We start from the raw sequence: 24,458 nt of genomic DNA on the forward strand, positions 1-24,458 counted from the left end.
GCTACTTGCTTCATTTTAGAGTTCCTTTAACCGATAATAAATAGGAAAATTATACTATGACTACTAATTTTAATTTTTAACTTTCATCCTTTATTTCTTGATGTGACAGCTTAGTATAAATTATTGATTCTTTCAAAGTAAAAACATAATAGTACATTAATCAATGACTCACACTAAGTCACAATAGAAAGTCAAAGATAAGAGTCAAAAAATGAAAATCATAATATCATTATCCTGATAAATGAAACTTAATTCCTTCTCTAGTTTCTTTTATATATATAAATTATAAGAATAAAAACAAAACATTCAATAAATCATTAAATATTTATCATAAAGTTTGTAAACCATCAACCGTAGTTTTAAACATTAAATAACTTCCGTTAAGGATATGTACAAGAATTGTACAAAAATAATATCCATTTTTATTTGACATTTTATGATAAAAAAATAGGAATGTTCACGAATTTATACTTTTAGGTTTCCAAATATATATTCCAAAAAAAAAAAAATCGTTTCACTAAAATGTAGCTAATAAGGTTCTCTTTAAGTCAAATTAGACATGTTCATAGCTAAATTAAAAAAAAAAATGACTAGAGACATTGTTCATGGCGAAACTATTGATTTCAATATGTATGACTCATTGTATTTTTAGAAATCGTAGTGATCAATATTTACTAAAATCGAAATTTTAAACACAAAAAAAATTGTGTTCAGAAGTGTCAAGGTTACATGATTCTAAACACAAATGACACAATATTTTACTTAGAATAAAATTATAATTCCTAATATATGAAAAATATTTTACTCATTTGTAACATTTTTTTCCAATAGAAAATAAATATTCGTTTTCTTATAGTATCATATAACTAAAATATGGGTTTTTTTTATTCATACTATTTTATTACCGGTTCTCAATCTCAAATTTAATTAAAGAAATTTAAAATTCTAATAAAATAAATAAATATTAATTTAGTCTACATAATATTACTTTTAATCTTGATTATTATAATTTTATTTGCATGGTAAATTTAATTCGAATAATGTGAATTTTAATTCTAATTTGAATGTTAATTTTGATTCTAATTTGCATGTTAATGTTAATTATGATTATAATGTCAATTTTACTAATGTTAATTCCAATGATTTATTTTAAATTAATTTAAATCTTAATTATAATAATCTTAATCTAATTTTAATAAAAGAATTAACTACTAACATGTTGATGGAGCAATGAATTTACACTGGATAAAAATAGTAGGATCATGATGACTTATAATGTGTATACCAGTGGCAGAATGTCTCAACAAAAACTGGTTGTGGTGTAGAGTGTAGTGATGCCACAACAATGAACTTGCGGGGTGAGTATAGTAGCCCCGCTTATCAAAACAAAAATATTATTTTAATTATTAAATTTTGATAATATTTTTAATATTTTTAGGTGTCATTTTTTAAGTGGTTTTCTATTTTTTTTATTCTTAATATTTTAAAACTATTTAAAAAATGACATCTCATGTTAAGAGAAAGTTCTTAAAATTTTGTAGTCAAAATATCATTCTCCTTATAAAAAATAATTTAATGTGAGTAAGTTTCACTCTGAAATGAATAGAAGGAATAAAGTTAAAAATTATATAAAAATATATCTTTTTTATTTAATATAATCGTACATTTCTATTGTAATATTTCTTCATTTTATTTTTTTTCCTTTTCCATTCATTGGTTTATTCTCCCATATCTTAGAATCATCTTGTACATAACGTTTCATGGTTTCAAAGGCTTGTGAGAGTGAGATAAAGCTTCAAAAATTTTCCATTAGTTTGATGTAGCAATTGAAAGTTTATTTTCAAAATTTTTGTTTTAATAAATGTAACATTATTTGTTTCCGAAATAGTATTTTGTGGGCTGATGCATCAACCAATGAATTAGGAAAGTAACTAATAAGATATCGATCCAAATAATAAAATTTATGGTGTGATAAATTTAATGGTTAAACCTTTAAATTTTGCAACCTAACAAATTAAATTAAGCTTTGCACTATAAGAAAAATATAAATAGTGACTAATTTTAAGATAAAATATATGTTTAAAGACCAATTTAGAAACCAATTTTTTAATTAGAGACTAATTTTTTTGGTAGCTAAAACCTAGGTAGCTGATGTTAGTGACCAATTTAGAGGCCAATTCATAATAAAAATTATTTTAGTTACTAATTTAGAGACAAATTATGATTTTTTGAAACTATTTTAGTTATCAATAATTTTTAATTTATAAATTGGTATCTAAGTTGGTTACTATTAGGGATGTCAACGGGGCGGGTAGGGTACGGGTAGTAGCTCCCCCATACCCTATCCGCTGGATAAATATTCGCCCCGTACCCGTACCCATATCCGTCGGGTATCCGTTATGCGGGTACCCGTCTATTTTTTTCATATCCGCGGATATCCACGGGTACCCGCGGATATTTACAAAATTATTTAAAAAATAAATATTTAATCATAAATTCAAATAAAATAAAATAAAATACATCATTGTCATAAATTTTAAATAAATTTCAAACTAACTCAAGTTCATACAAGTCCAAATAATTATAAAAATAAATATAAAATGACGTTCAACACAATGAAAATTCTTTAACTTTAATTAGTGTTTTGATCGACAAGCCTACTTTCTTCGACTGATTCCTGAAAAATAATCAAATAATAAACCTCAACTGTCACGTGCCAAATATTCTTATTTTGATTCCATCATTTGATAACAAGCATACCATAAATGCCACTGTCTATATAGGGTTTGATGTATATGTCCAATTTCAAATAAGGGAAAGAGAAGAATGTCAAATGTAAAGGAATGTACTTGGAAGAAGATAACGTACTAATACTAATAATGAAGACAGAAGACAAGATGTACAACTTATAAAAAATTAGGACAAAATGTTTTTTACTAATATATATATATATATATATATATATATATATATATATATATATATATATATATATATATATATATATATATATATATATATAAGGGTATTTTTGTGAATTAAAGTTTAGCGGGTACGGGTATCCACGGGTACGGATACTGTGATACCCGTACCCGCCCCATTAACATGCGGGTATCAAAAATACCCATACCCACAGGTAGCAGGTATCTATTTTTAATACCCATTTTCTACCCGTTGCGGGTTTTATCCGCGGATACCAACGGATATGGATATTTTTGACATCCCTAGTTACTATAGTGATTAATTATTTTTTGTCATTAAAATTGGTAATTAATCAAAGATTTTCTTATAGTGTTGGGATGCATAGTATTTCCAATTCTATGTCCTCTTTCTTGATGTGCATGTCATTTTTGTTTCCTTTAAATAAGTGAGAGTATATAAGAAACAATATTATTTAGGTTAAATGATATATGTTCTATGAGGTGGATATCATTCCACTACTTTGTGTTCATATAGGGATAACAACATACTCTCTGGGAGTTAACATAACTTGCTCACACATTATTTTATTATGGTTTCTCGGATAGGTCTTAACACCAAGTCCACGAGGGTTTCCATTTTATTTACCACTCGATTTGTCATCATAATCTCTATGAGCTTCACCACTGTAACCAGCGATAAGACTGCTTCAACAATCACCACCTCCAAGTCCGCCTCCACAGTTACCTGGTCTGCCATTTCTTGATTCACCTCCACCGGGTTTATCACCTCCATGGTTGCCTCCATAATCACCGGGTCCACCACCAGGTTTATCACCTCCGTGGTCACCTCCATAATCATTGGATCCTCCGCCTGGTTTATCACCTCCATGATTGCCTCCATAGTCACCGGGTCCACCTCCAGCTCTATCACCTCCATGGTCGCGTCCATAATCACCAGGTCCACCAGGTTTATCACCTCCATGGTCACCTCCATAGCCACCGGGTCCTTCACCAGGTTTATCACTTCCATGGTTGCCTCCATAATCACCGGGTCCTCCACCTGGTTTATCACCTCCATGGTTGCCTCCATAATCACTGGATCCTCCGCTTGGTTTATCACCTTTATGGTTGCCCCCATAGTCACCGGGTCTTCCCCCATGTTTATTACCTCCATGGTTGCCTCCATAATCACTGGATCCTCCACTTGGTTTATCACCTCCATGGTCCCCTCCATAATCACCTTGTCCACCGCCAGGTTTATCGCCTCCATGGTTGCCTCCATAATCATTGTGTCCTCTGCTTTGTTTATCGCCTCCATGGTGGCCTCCATAATCACCACGTCCACCGCTAGGTCTATTTCCTTCATGGTCACCTCCAGAATCACCGTGTCCTTTGTGTGGTTTATCATTTCCATGGTTGCCTCCATAATCACCGTGTCCACCGTCAGGTCTATCACCTCCATGGTTGCCTCCATAATCACCGGATCCACCATCATGTCTATCACTGTTAGGTTTTTACAGAGGGGGTTTCACTGGGGAGAACAACACCAATGAGATCTGAGCCTAACCAGATAAGACATTGACACCACTCTCAACCCAAAACCTTAAGGCAATGGGTTTATGGGTCTTTATTCTTATATAGTGCTCTACTCTCTCATTTCTAGCCAATGTGGGACTTAGAATCACACTTGGATTCCTAACAATCTCCCCCTCAAGGGTGAGTCCCTTCAACCACATTGGTACACTCCCCCTCCAGCGGAAGCATTCCCAACCACGAGTACCCCTTCTCGTACCGCCGTTCATCTTAACGGGACACGCTTACCTGGAACTCTTTGCCAGGAAGACTTTCGATACAGGGACATGCACTCGTCTGAACCGATTTTAACCATCGGCTCTGATACCACTTGTTAGGTTTTACAAGGAGGGGGTTTCACTAGGGAGAACAAACACCAATGAGACTTGAGCCTAACCACATAAGATATTGACACCACTCTCATTGGTGTTGTTCTCCCCAGTGAAACCCCCTCTGTAAAAACCTAACAATCACTTCCATGATTGCCTCCATTATCACCAGATCCATTGCTAGGTCTATCATCTCCATGGTTGTTTCCATAATCACCCGATCCTTCGCCTGGTTTTTCACCTCCATGGTTGCCTCCATAATCACCGGATCTTTCGCCTGGTTTATCATCTCCATGGTCCCCTCCGTAATAACCGTGTCCACCGTTAGGTTTATTGCCTCCATGGTTTCCTCCATAATCATCGTGTCCTCTGCTTGGTTTACCACCTCCATGGTTGCCTCCATAATCACCATGCCCACCGCCAGGTCTATTACCTTCATGGTCACCTCCATAATCATTGGCTCCTCTTCCTGGTTTATCACTTCCATGGTCACCTCCATAATCACTGTGTCCACCGCTAGTTCTATTACCTCCATGGTTGCCTCCATAATCACCCGATCCTCCGCCTGATTCACCTCCATGGTTTCCTCCATGATCACTTGATCCTCCACTTGATTCACCTCCATGGTTTCCTCCATTATCACCTCCATGATTGCCTCCATAATCACTGGATCCACCGCCAGGTCTATCACCTCCATGATTGCCTCCATAATCACCGAATCCACCGCCAGGTCTATCACCCCCATGGTCGCCTCCATAATCACCGGATCCACCACCATGTCTATCACCTCCATGATTGCCTCCATTATCACCAGATCCACCATCATGTCTATCACCTCCATGATTGTCTCCATTATCGCCAGATCCATTGCCAGACCTATCACCTCCATGGTTATCTCCATAATCACCAGATCCTCTACCTGATTGATCATTTCCATGGTCGCCTCCATTATCACCGGGTCCACCCTGAGAATGATCTCCTTGATGGCCGCCCCCATTATCACCTTGTCCATCCTGAGAAAGACTCGAGTTGAAGCAATTTAGTGTTGAACAGACCCCAAAAGCGCTTCCTATGCTTGGATTTCCTCCATGTTTGATATCATTGATGTCGTTTTTCTCTATAGCATTCAGTTACAAACACATGGAAGAACATGAGCAAATGTCACAATCACACATATATATTTCTAATGAAAGCAGTAACTATGATTGAGGAACAAGCCACGAGTTTTATCATGAGTTCAGTAAAGTTATTGAAAGCATAAATGCATGTAAAACTGACCCTTTGTAGAGGACATGGAAGGAGCCTGAGCAAGGATCCTAGCAGTCGCATGAGAGGGTATGAGAGAAGCCATGGCCAAGAGGCCTAGGATGAGTAAGGTTTCCTCAGAAACCATTTTTCAGAAATAAATGTTTGTGATGAGATTTTGAATTGAAAATTAGTGAGGAAGTGGCCGTATATATGGTAGTAGGAAGGAGGGAGATAGTTGGTGTTGAGCATTCATCTTGCCAATTTAGTCTAAATATAATAAATTCAGTTTTCTCCTACTCAACGTTCTTTCTTCATAATTTTCTGAAGTAGCATTCATTTTTTTGATGCTTGTATGAACGTAATTCTGTAATGAAATAGTAAAATGTGGAACGAGTGCATATCTGCTGCAACTTGCTGCCATCACCATCGTTACAAGCATCAGAGGTTAACACGGAAAGTTAACATGGTTATACATAACAATTCTAAAATATTAGTATTTTAATTAAATTTATTTTACTTTTTAACTCATAGTGCTAATATATATTATTGTATTATTAAAACAGTTGTTGAGTGGGTTTAATTTCGGATGATTTAAAACAAATATCTACCAAATTTTATATGTGGGTGCTTATGTAAACACTTTTACTATACTTCTGAATAAGATTTGTTATTATAATAATTTAAATTTATGGTGTGACTGATTCTCTATCACCAATTGCAAGTGCACTCATGTTGATCTAATATATTTTAGCAACCTAATTTATGCAGTATATCCCTCCACCAAGCTTCTGACTTGATCCTTCAAATCCCGAAACCTGTGTATTTTGCAATCCTTTCAAATTTGCAGTACTTGAAAGGTTGTTTTCTTTCTTTTGTTTAGTTGCAATGAATTTTCAACTTGCCAATTCAGCATATATAATAAATTCAGGTCTCTCCAAAGTACAGCAAATTCGCATTTCTGATACCATACTCAACGTTCTTATTTTGGGGATGTAGCGGTTGAGTTTTGGAATAAATTATTGCATCTTTTATTTTTGGCTTAAATACATATTGATACAATTTTTGTAAATTTTGTTCATTTTAATCCTATTTTTTTTTATATATTAAAAAAGTTCTAATTTTTGTAAACTGTGATTAATTGGGTCAATTTTTTAGACGTCGTTTAAATGGTTAACAAATAAAAGATGAATAATGACGGTCATGTGTCATTTCGTAATTTCTTTTATTTTAATATTATGTGTCATAATGTTACACATGGACAACTTTTTTAAAATTAAAAAATTCAAAAAATTGAAAGAAAAAAATACAAGGTAACATGTGATTGCCGTTGTTCACCTTCAGTTAATAATTTAAATAACATCTCTAAAAATGACTAAATTGACCATAATTTACAAAAAATTATGACCTTTTTGAATATTTCAACAAAATGAAAACCAAAGTGAACAAAGTTTACGAAAATTTGAACCAATAATATATTTAAACCTTTTAATTTTATCTCAGTTCTTCTATTCTTTATCGCGGTTTCTCATATGCAAAAACTCCTTTTACACTTAGGGTTGCAAAATAAACTATGACTCACAGACTAGTCTCTAATCTGCCAAAAATGAACGAGCCGGGTTAGAATTTTCAACCCTTCAATCCTTTACAGTCTGACTCACTTAATCCATCAAATTTACTAACAAAAGACGAATTAATTTTCTCGTGACTCGTTTTGTTTGTAATTTTTTATTTTAATTAAAAATTAAAATTAAAATAATTAAAATGCTTACATTTTATATATTATATTTTTATAAATATATAATATTTTATAATTTAAATTATTAACACTTACAAATTAAATTTTAATTATAAGTTATAATAGAATAATTTAACATGTAAATATAACAATAATTATTATAATTTATTCAATTAAAATATTAATTAATTAATTAAAATCTTAGAAAATATTTATATAATTAAATGTGTTTTAAATATTTATTATAGAAAAAAATAAAAAAAGAACAATATTTTTTATTAATATTAGCGTTTAATTTAGAATCTAATTCACTAATTGCAAGTCCACTCATGTTGATGCAATGTATTTTAGCAACGTAATTTATGCAGTATCTCTCCACCAAGCTTCTGACTTTATCCTTCCAAATCCCGAAACCTCTGTATTTTGTAATCCTTTCATAATTGCAAAGGTTGTTTTCTTTTTTTTGTTTATAGTAGCAATGAATTTTCAACTTGCCAATTCAGCCTATATAATAAATTCAGGTTTCTCCAAAGTACTGCAAATTCGCATTTCTGATACCATACTCAACGTTCTTCTTAATTTTGGGATGTAGCATTCATTGTTTACGTTGATTATGTGTGTGAATTAGATTCATGATAATAAAACGGTAGTTGTGTAGCCTGAAGTTGATTTTCTATGTATAGAACCAATGGTGATCTTCATTAGGGTTAAGAAATGTACCCTGTGTTTTCTTTTTCAAAAATTAAAACAAGAATAAAATGTTTTAGATTAAAAAATTATTAAAGAATGATTAAGTCTTCTTTTATCAAAACTACTTCAGTTATCCTAAAAGAAATTTTGCATAAAAAATTGTTGGATCTATAAACAAGGTCAAATGAACGTGTTGGAGCTGAAAACAAATGCCAATTTATTAAGCAATATTAGAAATTAAAGAAAAAATATATACAGTAGGTAAAACCGGTAATACATCAATATTTTTAGCGGATATATATATAGGCATGACATACGGATACTAACTACTCACTATTAATTATTAATAAATTTATTTAAATGTTTTTCTAAAGTATAAGTATTCAAAATAAAATTATTAATTAAAAAATATTAATCATAAAATAATTTTTAAAAAGTTATGAATAATTGTTAAAAAGTTGACTTAACATCTATTTTTTACTTAAATTTAAAATTGAGATAATTTTATAAAATTATTTTTTTGAAATTTATATTTTGACAAAACTTATTTAAATTTATTTTATAAAAAAATAAATTAAATTTTTTTTAATATTTTATTGAATAATTTAATTTGAATTGTTTTTAAAAATTAATTTTTATCTAAATTTATATTTGAAATATTTATTTTTAAAAATTTCATATATATATATATATATATATATATTCACGAAAATATATGAATACTTACAAGTAAAAAAAATAGGGTTAAATATGTTTTTGGTCCCTTAACTTTCAGTAAATTTTGGAATTAGTCCATTTTGAAACTTTGTACCAATTTAGTCCTTCATCTTTCGAAATACGTGGATTTAGTACTTTTAATTAAATTTTTTTAGGTTTATTTGATATTTTATACACATTTCAGGATTGTATTTGAGTTGTTTATACTTTTTGACACATTTTTGTTTTAATGTTAAGTCAAATACTATTATGAAACGTGCTTGAAATGTCAAATAAACTTAACAAAATTTGATTAAAAGGACTAAATTCACGTATTTCAAAAGATGAAGGACTAAATTGGTCCAAAGTTTCAAAATGAACTAATTCCAAAATTCACTGAAAATTAAGAGACCAAAAACATATTTAACCAAAAAAAATAAAACTCATGTATTTTTTCACGAATTCATCGCAAATAACAAAATGACTAACAAAATAAATTCTCTTAATCACATAGACGGTGACACACTATAAATACCTGACATTATTTATTCCCCTACCTCAATATGATAAAGAAAAGGTTAAAATATTTTTTTCCTCAATTTTTTTATTAAAATATTAAATAGTTTTCAAATTTTTATTAGCCTTAATTAGATCCATATCTATAAAAAATGTATAATAGTTATGTTCATTCCATATAATAGCATTAACTATGTGTCATATGTTAACTCATCATTTTCTTATTATTTTAATCTTTTTAATTTTTTTGTCATGTGTCACCTTTAGTATTGTGCTATGTGTCAAGTAGTATGAGATGATACATGTTAAGTTATTGATTGTTATTTTGATTCCATTCTAATCTCAATTTTTTTTTAAAATTTTTAATTTCATTTTCTCTAAATTGAGACTAAATCTATCTTTTATATAAATGTTATAATGATATTATTATTAGAAGTGATATTTCTATTACATAATTTTAACAATATTAAGTTTATTTAAATTTATATTTTACCTTAAATTTTATTTTAAAATTTTAAATATATAAATCAATAAATTTGTATTTCAAATATTTGTATAATATTATATATCAATAATTTCAATATAAATGTTAGATTTGGCTTAAAAATAACAATTTTATAAATTCCAATGTAAAATTTTAAAATAATTTTATAACAAGTTAAATTAAATATGTTTAAAATTTTAAAACAAAATCTAATTAAAATTTAATATAAAATATAAATTTAAATAAACTTAATATTGTTAAAATATTTAATAAAAATATAAATATTAATAAAAATATAATTATAATATTTATATAAAAGTTAAATTTAGTCTTAATTTGAAGGGATGAAATTGAAATATTCTAAAAAAATTTGGAACTGAAATAGATTCAAAATAATAAATATAAGAACCAAATTTAGATTGAGAAAATTTTTTGACAAGTGTCACCAAATAGGCTTGACACGTGACACAACGACACATAATGACACATGACAAAAAAAATTAAAATTAAAAACTTAATTAATTAATTAAAGTAATAAAAAAACGAGAAGCTAAATTAAAGAAATTATAAGCCACTCATTCAACTTAAATTTCCAAACATCAGTTTTATAAAATTATAACTTTTTTAAAAAATTTGAACTTGATAATGGTGATAAAATAATTATGGTTAAATTACCCTTTTGGTCACTCTATTTGTCATGAAATTTCATTTTGGTCCTCACGTTTTTTGTTGTCTTAATTTGGTCCTCATTTTCTTAAAAATGACTCAATTTGGTCCTCACCGTTAACTTTGACCAGACGGTGTTAAAGTCAATACTATGTATCAATTTCTGATTTTTTTGAATTTTTTTAATATTTTTTGAATTTTGTTTTTGAATTTTTTTATATTTTTTTTTAATATTTCCATACACCACAAGGTCTCATTTATCTGCATCCATAATAATTTTAATTTTTAAAGGTACTCATAAATTTTATTTTATATTTTAGTATTGAAAAAGATACGTACTAGATATATATTACAGGTCACACATTGGTGCTTACTTCTTTTTTTCCTGAGCATCCATATACAAAGATTAAAAGGTTTGATAGATTATGAACTTATTCAATCAACAATAATCAACTTGTTCAATTAAGCTTTGGCTTGCAATGTTCTATGATTAACAGAATATAATTATATGAATTACCTATGTTTATAATGACATCATAATTATAGAAAAAAGACAAACAGAAGTAATAAAGTCCCAAACTACATGAAAAGAAATATCCATATATGAAAAGAAAGGTTAGAGGTAAACACAAGCCTCCTTCTTCTCCATCATGCCTCTCATGGAATATGAAGTACGTAGAACTGCACATTATATAAAATTTATTTGGCTGATTAAAGAAAAACAAAAAACAAAAAACATAGAACTACACTATCTTATCTTATTTTTGTGAGTGAAGAAATCCTTAGATTGTGCAGCAACTTGTGCAATATCCACCAGCCCAAGCACAACAGCCATAAGGACAACGCAACCCTCCTCTATATCCTCTTTGACCAGGATACCCACCACCGTAGATGCCACCGCCGATGCCTCGGATGCCACCAATGCCTGGGATGCCACCGCCGCTGAGCCATGGGATGCCACCGCCACCGATGGCTGGGATGCCACCGCCACCGATGGCTGGGATGCCACCGCCGCCGATGGCTGGTATGCCACCGCCGCCGATGCCTGGGATGACACCGCCGTTGAAGCCTGGGATGACACCGCCGTTGAAGCCTGGGATGCTACCGATAATACCTGGGATGAAACCCAAAATATCAAGGCCTGGGATGCTGCCAACAGTGCCTGTAGTGCCACCAAAACCTATATTACGTATGTCTGGAATTTTAAGATCATCACCCGCTTCATTACTCTCTTTAACAAACTTCCCTGCAAGCATTAACTCCGAAGTCAACTAACCATGTATAACACACAAAAATTGGTGGTATGGATATACGATATTAGTTTTACGTATATAAAATATCTGACAATATTTTAATTCAAAAATTTTAAAATAATAGTGTTATGGATGTTTATTTTTGTAGTGTAACTTTATTTATTCTATTCGATATAAGATTTTGACTCATTCTTGAATTATTCTCAAAACGAATTTCGAAAAATGATATATATAACTCACCCTCTTCGAAATCCCTAGCGGCCATCGCCACCTTTGGGGAAATAAAAACGAGCATGGGCAGCAGAGCTAGGATAGGTAATGCTATGTTGGTCTTGGAAGCCATGTTTGTGTTGATTAAGGATGAGAAAATGAGTGTGTATTATAAGAGAGGATGAGGAAGAAGTTGGCAGGCTCTTAATTGGCGCCGTAAAACGTAGAAAATTTCATAATTTTGTAGCCGACTTCCTGTTCATTTCCAGCTCAATATCTTGCTCCATTTTCAATGCTTATGTGCTTAGAAGTTATGGCTGTTGTGTGACACGGAAGTATAGCAATTATTGTGAGTGGCTACGTGTGTGTGCTATTTATCAAAACTATAAGTAGCCACCCCATGCTACTTTATACCGTAATATCACCTTTCCATAATTTAATCTAATGGGTCAAATTATATATGCAGTTTTAAAATTTATATCGGAGTCATTGCAATTTATTTTTCATAAAATTTCAAAATTCTAACTGGTCTTTCAATTCGTAACAATAAATTTTGAAAATAGAAAAATGAAAAAGAGAAAAATAAAAATAAATAAATAAATAAATAAATAAATATATATATATATATATATATATATATATATATATATATATATATATATATATATATATATTAATCGGCTTCTATCGGGGGTAAGGATATTAGACTGGGTCATTTGTCGGGTATGAATTACGGGTTTTCTTTTTTTACTTATTTGGTGCACTTTAGACAAAATATTAAGGAAATTATTTTTTGATAGTTTTGTTTTGATAATTTTTTTATAATGTCCATGTGGCAGTATTTTATTGAATGAAAGAAATATTTGAAATGATTTGAAGAGAAAAAAGAAATATTTGGTGTACTTTGAAAAGAAAATTTTACCAAAATTTATCAATTTTTTTTTTCAAAATATCATAATCCAAATATTAATACGAGAATTGGCACATTTTTAGTTTATTTAGGTTTAATTACTTACTTAGTTTCTAATTTGGTTGAAAAAATATATTCATTTAACTGTTTGTTGTAATTACATCCCAATTTTTTAAAACGAGTTTTAATTAGATGTTTTTTTTTAAAATTACTCACAACATATAACGTGTCAATTAAGGATGGTAAAAATACTCACGTATGTGGATATCTGCAGAAAAGATTTGCAATAGATAGTTAGTACTCACGGGTATTTATTATCCGCGGGTAGCAGGTAGATGATATTTTAATACCTGCTTATAAACGGATCGGGTGCGGGTATCATATTCTTCATATTCACAGGTACCCGTAACTCGTAAAAAATTAAAATTAAAATTTAATTTATATTTTATTAAGTTAAATTTAATTACAATTATAATTAAAATTATATTTTATTAGGTTAAATTTAGTTAAAATTAAAATTTAATTTAATTTATATTTTATATTATTTTTATAATTTTATTTAAGAAGATTATGAAATATATATATATATATATATATATATATATATATTTTTAAATATTTATGAGTATGCGGGTATCCATAGGTAGGTGTGGATTTTAAAAAAATCTGCAGATATTTATTAAGCGGGTAAACAAGTAGGTAATGGACGATTTTTTGTACGGATCGGATTGCAAGTAGGCACTATAATGCAACATGTTGTTATCCCTAGTGTCAATATGTAATTTTTTTAATTTTCTTTAATAAAATTTAAATTTATTTTGTAAATTTTTTTGTTATTTACATGTGAGTCCCCTATGTGACACATTGTTATATCAGAGATGAATAATAATAAATTTTACAAAATTTTTATTTTTTTTATTCGTAATAATGATTATTAACAACCAATAATTTTTAATTTTATAATTGATATTTAAATTTATCATTTTAATAATTACGTATTTTTTGTAATTAAAATTTATTATCATAGAGATTTTTTGTAGTGTATAATTGGAGTAAATAATATCAATAAAAAAAATAAGTGCACCTATGCATATCTAATTAATTGTTCCGGTTATAAATCTGAGTGTCTTTTACCGGTTTATAATATTACTTTTTATATTAAAATTCTATAATATATATATATATATATATATATATATATATATATATATATATATATATATATATATATATATATATAAAGGAGAAAGAAAAGATTATTTCACACGAAATGATAATAACTTTTTAAAAAATAATTAAATACATTTATCATCTATTTAGTCTGAACATTTCACTTATTCTTGAAATATATAATTCCTAATAACCATTTGACATTCATGAAAGCTGCCAATAAATCTGAAGTTTTTTTTAATCAAAGATGGCCATATACAGTAATTGATATTCTAATAGTATAATAATAACCCCTAATTGCTTGCTTTGATTGTCGTGTAAATTATGCTTTTTATTTGGTCTTCAAGTCTTTATTGAAAGGAAATATATACTTTAGTATATACTTTTTGAAGACCGTTATACAAATTTATAAAAATTAAATTTACTCTTTTACTAATTATAAATCCAAACATACAGTAATATAACAAGTCTTATTTGTTAATTAACTTAAAGTGAATACAAGTACCAGGTTTTCTTTATTGTAACTTTAAAATATAATTAAATATAGGCTTAAATATCTTTTTGGTTCTAATTTTCGTAGTGTTTGTTGTGGATGATTATCATTTTGACAGAATGTTTAAAATAGTCTATCATTTTTACAGAATGTTTAAAATGGTCCCCATTCTCGCAATTCGTTTATTATTTGGTCCTTTTTTGTAACGCCGTTTAAATCATTAACGAACACGTAACACACCCTAATATAAACCGTGCCACCTGTACAATGCTCCTTTAATGATTTAAACGACGTTACAGAAAAGGACCAAATAAAACACGAATTGCGGAAATGAGGACCATTTTAAACATTTGGTACAAAATGATGACCATTTTAAACATTCTGTCAAAATGAGGACCATTTTAAACATTCTGTCAAAATGAGAACCAAAAAGGTATTTAAGTCTTAAATATAAATATAAATATGAAAGAATTTTTTCATTATATATTATTTAAATTAATTATATTTTACTGTTAATGTTTATTTTAATAATGAATTATTTTTTAAATAGATAAATAGGTAGACACATAGATAGATGTAGATTTGTACTAATATTTTAATTTGGTTCACATATTTATATCCGACACGTATCCGTGTCCGTGTCTGATATTGAAGATATTTTATTACTTATCAATGAAAAATTTAGTCTATAAACAATGATACTTTTATGATGATAATAATTTATAAATTTTTTATGTTCACAACTTTAATACATATGGTTTTAATTTGAATTTACACAAATATTTTTGAAAATTATTGTATATTTTTCAATATAAATATATTATGTTTTGTATCTTATTATTTTTAAAATAAACGTATCGACATATCGGATTCGTATGGTACTTAATACACATATTTATACTTTATAAATATCATAAATATAGATAGATAATAAAAAGATAGAGAGGAAGAGAAAGATCGGTAAGGATACTGTAACAAAATATAAAATTAGCTTTTAAATAATAAAATCAACCAAAATACAACATTATTAGAACCGATATAGTTGATCATGCAAACGGTTAATTTTTTTACAAGTTAAAAAGTGAAAAATTACTTTTAATTTTATGTTATGTAAATTACATCAATTAAACTCAAGTTTACTATAATAATTGAGTATGATTAATATTTTGAAAAATAAAGTATTTATATTAGTATCAGTTTATTGTGAACTTCACAAGTTAATAGAGCTAACTTAATCTTATGTATTAATAGAGTCAGGTTAATCAAATTTAAGTTGATGTTAACTAATTTTAACTTTCTTTTTTAAGTGTCAATTATATGACGCTAAGTGAAATAAAATTTTAAAATTAAATATTAATGTAACATCCCATTTAAATAGAATAATCTACTAAATAAAGCATCACATAATTAATGGAATAAAAGAGTTATCAGATGAAACAGTACACATAAAGATTTACCATTACAGTAATCCAAGAAGTACTTAAGGAAAATCTATCATACATGCCTCTAACAAAACATACACCAGGGGTTCAGCAGTTACACAAAAGCAAGACTTTTAGAAATAGGAATGACAAAAGGCACTGATGGCATAAAAACTGCTCCCAAGAGCCAGAGGTGATAGGGCCCTCTACACCGCACCACTGTTACCATCAGGTCCACCTTCAACGTGTTTCCCATCTGCTCCCACCAACAGGGTGATCATCGCAAAAGAGAAAACAAAACAAGCACAACACGAAGATAAAAGGGTAAGCTAGTGTGAAAATATTCTTTAACAAATTATAGAGCATGTACAAGGCAAGGAAAGTTATTAACATTTAACTAGAAAACACTCAGATCATGTGAGAACAATCAAATGCAGTTACTACGACTCGATATCCGGATCATACACTTAATATAGGATTCTAAAGGAAGTATGCGCCTGTGCTGGTTTCTAAACTCTGCAGAGTCTAGACGCAATGGGTTATCACCCAACCACACACATGGTTAATCCTCTATTGTCTTGGGCCCAAATTGTCCCAAGACTAGGACCTACCACTCTCACCACATAAACCATTATGCTCTATGTGAGCGTGAATGCTTATTAGAGTTCAGGATACCTTCCTTTATCTAGACATCTCCTATATCAAGGTATACACTAGGCATGTACATATATATACCTACTAGGAGTTTCCCATGAAACTCCCTCACCAACACATTTCTCATGCCTATCCATCACCCAATTCTCATGCAATTCCACCAACAAATATATCATGTTTCTCATTTCATGCTTATCACATGCATACCAATGTTCAATCCAATGAAATCATAGCTTATTACATAACAACACTTTCATTCCAGTCCCATTCAAGCATACATACTGAGCATGGCCACATATTATGAGCAAAGAAAATAATTAACACAAGCATGGAGTCACATCAACCAACACAACAACCCCTGTCACGAATTCTCGCCCAAGCTAAAGGTCCTCGCCCAGGCGAAAGGGTTCCTTTCGCTTAGGCGACCCCTTCTCACCTATGCGAGATTTCAACAGTGGCCACTGCAAGAATTTCATCGAATTCTCGCTCAGGCGACAGCATCTCGCTTAGGCGAGACTGTGCCTCGCAAAAAACAATGTCAGTCACCTAGGCGACCACTCGAGATGAAATCCAGGGGTGAGTCCCTACCACTCTCGCTTAGGTGAGGGTTACTCGCTTGGGCGAGATTAGCAGGTTTCTCACCTGCCAGCACATGCATCTTCTCATTCAATCAAACACACACACACACAACAACCATTTTCATACATCCAACAACAAGGTTCAAGCACCAAAGACACAAGAGCAATCCAGAAATACACAGAATACTTCAAAGAAAACATAAACCCTAGCTTCCCTTACCTTTTTGGACGCTAAAAGCAATAAGCCCACAACTAAGGAGGACCACAGCTTCAGGAACTACCGTAGCAAGCTGCAACACGAAAACCGGGACAACACATGATATAAGGTTAAACCCTACTCCAACCCATGTATCCAAACAGTGAAGAATAAGAGGGAAAGACCAGGAGACCCTAAGAGTTACTTATTTGGAAACGAAAGGGTCCTAGCTAGCTCAAGGAGAAAGTCCATTGTGCCCTAGCAGAGCTCTCAAGTCCCAGCAGAGAGATGGAAGAGAAATTGATTTTTTTCTGAAAAGGTGAAAAGTGAGAGTGTGAGAGTTGGGCAGGGTGTTGGGGGTCCTTTCCATGGGCTGGCCTTGGGCCTGCGAAAAGGCCAGGCCCAAACACATAAGAGCTGAAAAGAAATAAGACTTACAATTAACGATGACATTATTTATTTTTATTATTTATATTTATTTAAGTTAGTATTATCTAAACATTAATTCCATTTTTTAATTATTTACTTAAATTATTATCTATTCGCTTGATACAAATATAATAGATATTTAATATTTATTTAAGTTAGTCAATGTTAATTTATATGTTATGAATCCGAATGTTTTTGTGAGAATAAATAAAAATTATAGAAGGGAAAGATTCCAATTTAAAGATGAAAAATATTTTTGCTTACAATTTTTATCTCTTACTTCCTATACATTTCCTTACATTAATTTCCTTCATCCATATTGATATCATTCACGTCCTGTTAGTCTTCTTTTTTTATTTCATCCACGTTAATCTCTTTCATCTCCTCATTCTTTTTTTCATTTACACCCATTTTCATTTTTATAATACTCTTCTCTTTCACACAATTTTTCTCTTTCCACATTCATCTTCTTTATTTATTCTCATTTCTTTTATTCATATTTATCGTTAAAGTAATTTGTCTAAAAGGTGTTTTTAGAAGTTTGAAAAACTCACTTTTATTTTTCTTTGTTTACTAAAAGTAAGTAAATATATTATTTCTTTGTCTTCTTTTACTTTTCTCATTTTATTCCTTTTTCCCATTTCTTATTAATTACACTCATCTCCTTTATTCATTCTTATTTCTTTTATTCATATTTATCCTTTTATCTTTACCCAAAGTAACTTGTCTAAGATGTGCTTTTAGAAGTTTGAAAAACTCACTTTTTGTTTTCAATAGTAACTAAAAGTAAGTAAAAATATATATTTTTTGTCTTCTTTCACTTTTCTCCTTTTATTCCTTTTCCCCATTTCTCACAGTTAATTTTCAAACCCTTCTCAACTGAGATCTGCTTGATCAACTAACAAGAGCACAGAAATAACACTTATTTTGAAATTTGAAAATCTTAAAATCTTGAATAAGTTTCTTTTTCCTTTTTCTTCCTCTTGAAACTCACATGTACGGTGGAATTAATGTGATCAGAACTAATTATTCTTAGAATTTTTTTTGGAATGATGGGTTGTTAAGATTTCATTTTGAAAATGATCAAATAATATTATCGAAATTTTTAACTCGTTAAATTGTTTGCGACTAGAATTTTTACCACTAGTTTTGTTTAGTCTCTATTTCAGTCGCTAAATGATTTGTGACCGATTTTTATCATTTAACGACCAAAATGGGTGGTCAGTAAACACATATTTTTTGTAGTGTTGTCATCATCTCCAATCTTCATTTTCCTTAGCTTTTAAGAATTCACAAAGGGGAACTATAATTTACTTTATGTTTAAATTTCAAATTTTGGAAGGATTTTTTATCTTTGTTTTTTAAAGGGTTAAATATCGTGCAAAGTTATGGAATGGGAAATGTTGTTATGTAACAGGTTGAGATGATTTTGATAAGTGTGTAATGTTATAAGTTATATTCCATTCTTATAAATTAATGATGATGAATGGGTATGAAATGGTTAAATTGGAAAGTTTTTAAATCAAAAGCGAATAGTTCTAGATATTGATTGGAAATTAAATGCAATATAATTTGGTTTTTGATAGAAATTAAATTAAATGGGTGAAGTTGATTTTAGAATACATATATGATTCTGAACTTTATAATTTTATTTTGTTCTATAAGTTATAAAATTTTACATCAATTAGCTATTTATTTTCTTAATTTAATATTATTATGAGCATGATAAATTTATCTAGGCAAAATGGATTTGTATCATTAATTAATTTAGTACCACATTATACCATTTCTCTAGTATACTAAGATGTATTTTTATCACAATATAATAAATACACAAATAATTATAAATATTTTCATTTAGCAATATCGTAATTTCATTTAATAGTAATATATTTCTTTTTAATTCTAATCCTTGTTGAATGAAGATGTTAAAATAATATTAATGTTTGAATTTTTGATTTTGTGATTTTGTGATTTTTTTTCTTGTAGACATATAATTTTTCCTTATTTATGATTTTGAAACTTGAAATTAAATTATCATGACAATTATATCAATGTTATTTATTTAGACTAGAATATGCTTTGGATGGTTAAAGTTTGAAGTTTTTTTTTTTATAAAGTAAATGTTTTCTTAAACTCATTTTTTCAAAAAAAAAATTATCCAAATGAATTGATTCTTCTCTCTTTACGAATTTTTGAAAACTAATTATAATTTTTTATTTATATCTAAGTCACTAAAATTTGGTTGTTAAGTAGAGATATTTTTATAGTGAATGAATAATCTAAAATTCATTTTTATCTTTCGAATTGTGCAATCTAAAAAGCCATGGAAATAAATTATGAAGTACAGAAAATTATGGAGGTGCAAAAAGAAATTGCCTATAAGACACTACAAAAGTCATACAATGGGCCAAAAATCATTGAACCACGTGCCCAACTGCAACTTTTTATTTAATTCCCAAAGTTCTGGGATTATTTGAGTGCCATTTTCATGAAACAACAATATTTGAACAATGTTAAATCTACTCGTGAAAGATCTCTAGTAGTAAGAAAGGTGAGAGAAGGCACAAACTTGCTTAAAAAAGAGAGATGTATTTATTGATAGAATATGTGTTTATTAAGTTGGTAGAATTACATTATTTTAAGTATCTAAATTATGGGTTGTAAACAACCTTTATCATTTCCATAACATTAAGATTCTTAGGCCTAAACGCCCAGACCAGGAAAGTTCTCACCGGAATAGCTGCCTCTAGGAAAGCCCTGGCCAAAAAAGCCTTGGTTAGGGAACCCTTGGTAAGGAAATTCTTGATTAGGAAAGTTTTCACCGAAATAGCCACCTCTAGAAAAGCCTGAGTTAGGGAAGCCCAGATTAGGAAAGCCACGATCACGAAAGCCATTAGGTAAGTCACGATCAGGGAAGTTAGGACTAGGAAAGTCATGATCAGGAATGCTAGGACGAGGTATATTACGACCAGTGAATCCACGACTAGGGAAGTTAGGACTAGGAAAGTCACGATCAAGAATGCTAGGACGAGGTATGTCACGACCAGGGAAGCCACGACCACGAAAGCTGGGATTAGGTAAGTCACGACTAGGAAAACTAGGGTTAGGTAAGTCCCACCCAGGAAGACCATGACTAGATAAATCACGATTAGGAAAACCATGATTAGGTAAGCCATTACCAGAGCCTTGTAACCCGCTACTACTATCACCACCACCGACTAATTTGGCACCACTCACTTTATTTGTGGCTTTAAGAACTTCCTCTGTAAACACATTTACAATAAATATGTCAACCATATATTCAAATCTAAACAAATGATATTTTAGCTCTAGATTTTTGAAGTCATGGGTGAACTTTAAGTCTAATATAACTCCATATGATTAGATATGTACATTTTAAACGTATGATTAGATATTTGTAAGTAGTTCACTAGTGGATAACATGATAGACCTAACAAATAACAAACTTCATTAGAATCGACTTTAAATGACTTTAAAATGATATTAAGAAGTAATTTTTAAACCTCACTCAATTTTACAAAACAAATTTGCTTAGGTGAGGTCACTTACCTATAAATTGATCACATATATCTCTAATTAACATGAAATCTTTAATAAAAAAGAAAAAATTGAAAAGTAAAATAATAAATATAAAAAGGAGTATAATATTTATTATATATATATATATATATATATATATATATATATATATATATATATATATATATATATATATATATATATATATATATATGATCATCTCATGAAGTTTTCATATAAAAGGGTCATTTTTTTTTTGTGAAGAGACAAAAAGGAAAGAATGAACAAGTTAATGGAATCAGTAAAAGAAATTGTGTGTTTTTTGAAATTAATGAATTGTTGACTATTCATCATCAATCAATTTTCTTTCTGATTATATACACAAATTTATTCTGAAATAAATAATGTTCCGTAAATGATTGATTACCAATTACTTTATCTTTTGAAAGTATGGTAATAAAAAATTCAATTATAATTATTTGTTTCTAAAATATATATGTATGTTTAGTTAGTGAATTAGAAAGATTTAAGTGCAATTAAAATTTTAATATTAGAGAAAAATTATTTATTATTTTCAATCCAAGAACTAAATTGATGGATAATTTGCACTTTTTAGAATTATTTAGTTATTTTATTGATTTAAATGATCAGTTTGTCATTATATTATATAATTTTAATGACTAAATTTAGCAGTATATCACTTTAAGAATTATTTTGACATTTTATCAATTTCAATGATCAATTTGAGAAATGGTTAAGGAGTAAATTCATAGGTTGGCTGAGAGAAAATAATTAATATGATTGACAAGAGAATGAAAAAAAGAAGAAGAAGAGATATAGAAAAATATATGAAGTGAACATAAAATTTAAAGTTATAAGAAAAGGTTGAATCATATTATCAGTTAACACGAAATTTCCATTGTTCAAAAAATGAAAGTAATGCTGATGTATATTTGTTGTGGAATAGAATAAATATAAAAAAATAAAAGAAATTAGCATTATTTTTTCAAGAAAAAAGTTATTGTTAAAGTACTATGTGAAAAACCTAATGTCACTTACATATTATACTCTAATAAAAAGATCTAACAAGAAAAATATTATATTTTTTAATTATTTAACTTATTTATTAATATTCACTTGCTTTAAAACACTCATGACATGAGAATAGTATAACTCACCTTGTTTCAAATCACTTGCTGCCACCTCTAAGGAAATGAAAAGAAACATGGCAACCATGGCTGGAATTGTTAATGATGTCTTCATCTTCAAATTCATGTTCAGTAGAAAACTATTGAAAATGAGATATGTTTGAAAATGAATGAAAATACACATTCTATATATAGGAGGGAAGGAAGGAGAAGTAGGACCTCTCTATTATTTTTTACTTAATTAATCAATTAATTAAAATTGACACAGCAGAGTAAATTAATTCAACCATTTGCAGAGTTAATTAAAAACCTAATTGTTCTTGACCTTAAGCTCAGTTTTCTTAATTTTCAATTGAAGGTGATTACTTGTATCAACTTTCTTTGTACAGAAAGGTGTGGAGAGGTAGACACCTATTGTAGTTAGCTATCATAATATATCATTTTTGAATATCAGAAAGAGAAAATAACTCAGAAAGTTAGATACATTTTTTATTTTTTTGTTCTGAATAAAAATGATTTTTTTTTAATAATTTATATGCACACCGAGGTTTTTTTGTTTTTTTTTTATTCATGGTAATTGCTAAAGTTAAATTTTAATGATAAACAATAAAGAATTTAAATATATTTTTCATAAACTCTAAATATTTAAACTAGTTACATATATATTTATGCTTAGTCAAATATGTAAATTTAAAATTTTATCCTCACAACAAGTAATGATTTTAATTGTTATAAAACTTCATTCGTCTTGCACCAACCTTTAACTACTTTTATTTAACCTTTAATGCTTTAGTGGAACGGTTGAAGGTTGAATGATTATCCGTTGACGGAATCAAAACCTTAATTAGTGAAAAACATATTTTAAAATAAATAATAATAGTAATAATAATAAATTATAAATTATACCATTATAAACAAATTATTTTTTTATATACACATTTAGTATTTCAGTTTTATCCTTTAACAAGTACCACTTTTATAAAATAATTATCTTTCTCATTTTATCTTTCAAAATTTAATTGTTTTTCAACTTGAGTATTTTTTTTTTAGCTTAATTATTTTTTAACTAAAATAACTATTTATAATAAACAATTCACTTATAAAATAAATAAAAATCATTTACAAATAAAATATAAAATATATTTATATGTATTTTGATAATTATATTATATTATATTTATATTATATATATATAAAGAATTAATATTTCGGTCTTCACATTTATTTTTCATTTTATTACTAAATAAATGATTTTTTAAATTAAAATAATTATTTTATCAATTTTTTAAGTGACTGTTTATTTAAATTTAACTGTTTTTATTTTAATTTAATATTTTTTTAAATTCAACCATTTTATTAAAAAAATAAATAAAACCTATTTATAATATTTATAATAAAGTTACAAAAATTGTTTTAATTATTTTTTTATAATAATAAAAAAATATAGCATAAATATAACTATTTATGATAAAACAATTTTATTAAAAAAATAAAACTGAAGCAAATTACAAAATAATTTACTTTAAAAAAAATAAAACTCATTAACAATAAAAGGTAAAAATTATTTATATATATTTTTATAATCATAATTTTACT

The 24,458-nt window shown here is 28.7% G+C and overlaps 3 protein-coding genes across 4 annotated transcripts; all 3 read right to left on the minus strand.

Moving 5' to 3' along the window:
• Positions 1-3,374: 3,374 nt before the first annotated feature.
• On the minus strand, positions 3,375-6,258 carry LOC114193561 (uncharacterized). 2 transcript variants are annotated; one of them, XM_085665805.1, is made up of 3 exons: positions 6,101-6,258; positions 4,968-5,939; positions 3,375-4,377 (listed from the first exon to the last, which is right to left on the minus strand). In XM_085665805.1, the coding sequence occupies exons 1-3, from the start codon at positions 6,213-6,215 to the stop codon at positions 3,629-3,631; spliced, it is 1,836 nt and encodes a 611-aa protein (XP_085521931.1). In that variant the 5' UTR covers positions 6,216-6,258; the 3' UTR covers positions 3,375-3,628. The 2 variants fall into 2 exon arrangements, with proteins under 2 accessions (XP_085521931.1, XP_027939214.1); XM_028083413.1 differs by having other exon boundaries at positions 3,375-4,420; positions 4,963-5,939.
• Positions 6,259-11,437: 5,179 nt separating this feature from the next.
• Positions 11,438-12,596, minus strand: LOC114195487 (uncharacterized). Its single transcript, XM_028085974.2, has 2 exons — positions 12,351-12,596; positions 11,438-12,103 (listed from the first exon to the last, which is right to left on the minus strand). The coding sequence occupies exons 1-2, from the start codon at positions 12,451-12,453 to the stop codon at positions 11,640-11,642; spliced, it is 567 nt and encodes a 188-aa protein (XP_027941775.1). The 5' UTR covers positions 12,454-12,596; the 3' UTR covers positions 11,438-11,639.
• An 8,147-nt stretch (positions 12,597-20,743) lies between these two features.
• LOC114195571 (uncharacterized) lies at positions 20,744-23,010 on the minus strand. Its single transcript, XM_028086088.2, has 2 exons — positions 22,893-23,010; positions 20,744-21,437 (listed from the first exon to the last, which is right to left on the minus strand). The coding sequence occupies exons 1-2, from the start codon at positions 22,987-22,989 to the stop codon at positions 20,878-20,880; spliced, it is 657 nt and encodes a 218-aa protein (XP_027941889.1). The 5' UTR covers positions 22,990-23,010; the 3' UTR covers positions 20,744-20,877.
• Between the last annotated feature and the right edge of the window lie 1,448 nt (positions 23,011-24,458).

The sequence above is a fragment of the Vigna unguiculata genome, chromosome 8 (genome assembly GCF_037176805.1).
Source record: "Vigna unguiculata cultivar grain cowpea cultivar isolate G323 ecotype 2 chromosome 8, ASM3717680v1, whole genome shotgun sequence".
NCBI lineage: Eukaryota > Viridiplantae > Streptophyta > Magnoliopsida > Fabales > Fabaceae > Vigna > Vigna unguiculata.

Bases quoted from the DNA above. Each gene is read 5' to 3' on its own strand.
- LOC114195571 (XM_028086088.2), bottom strand. From the start codon at position 22,989: ATGAATTTGAAGATGAAGACATCATTAACAATTCCAGCCATGGTTGCC. The intron at 21,438-22,892 runs GTGAGTTATACT...ATGTGTTTACAG, and splicing joins AGCAAGTGATTTGAAACAAG to AGGAAGTTCTTAAAGCCACA.
- LOC114193561 (XM_028083413.1), bottom strand. From the start codon at position 6,215: ATGGTTTCTGAGGAAACCTTACTCATCCTAGGCCTCTTGGCCATGGCT. The intron at 5,940-6,100 runs GTCAGTTTTACA...TGAATGCTATAG, and splicing joins TTCCATGTCCTCTACAAAGG to AGAAAAACGACATCAATGAT. The intron at 4,421-4,962 runs TGTTAGGTTTTT...CCTAACAGTGAT, and splicing joins GAGGCAATCATGGAAGTGAT to AGACATGATGGTGGATCCGG.
- LOC114195487 (XM_028085974.2), bottom strand. From the start codon at position 12,453: ATGGCTTCCAAGACCAACATAGCATTACCTATCCTAGCTCTGCTGCCC. The intron at 12,104-12,350 runs GTGAGTTATATA...TAATGCTTGCAG, and splicing joins CGCTAGGGATTTCGAAGAGG to GGAAGTTTGTTAAAGAGAGT.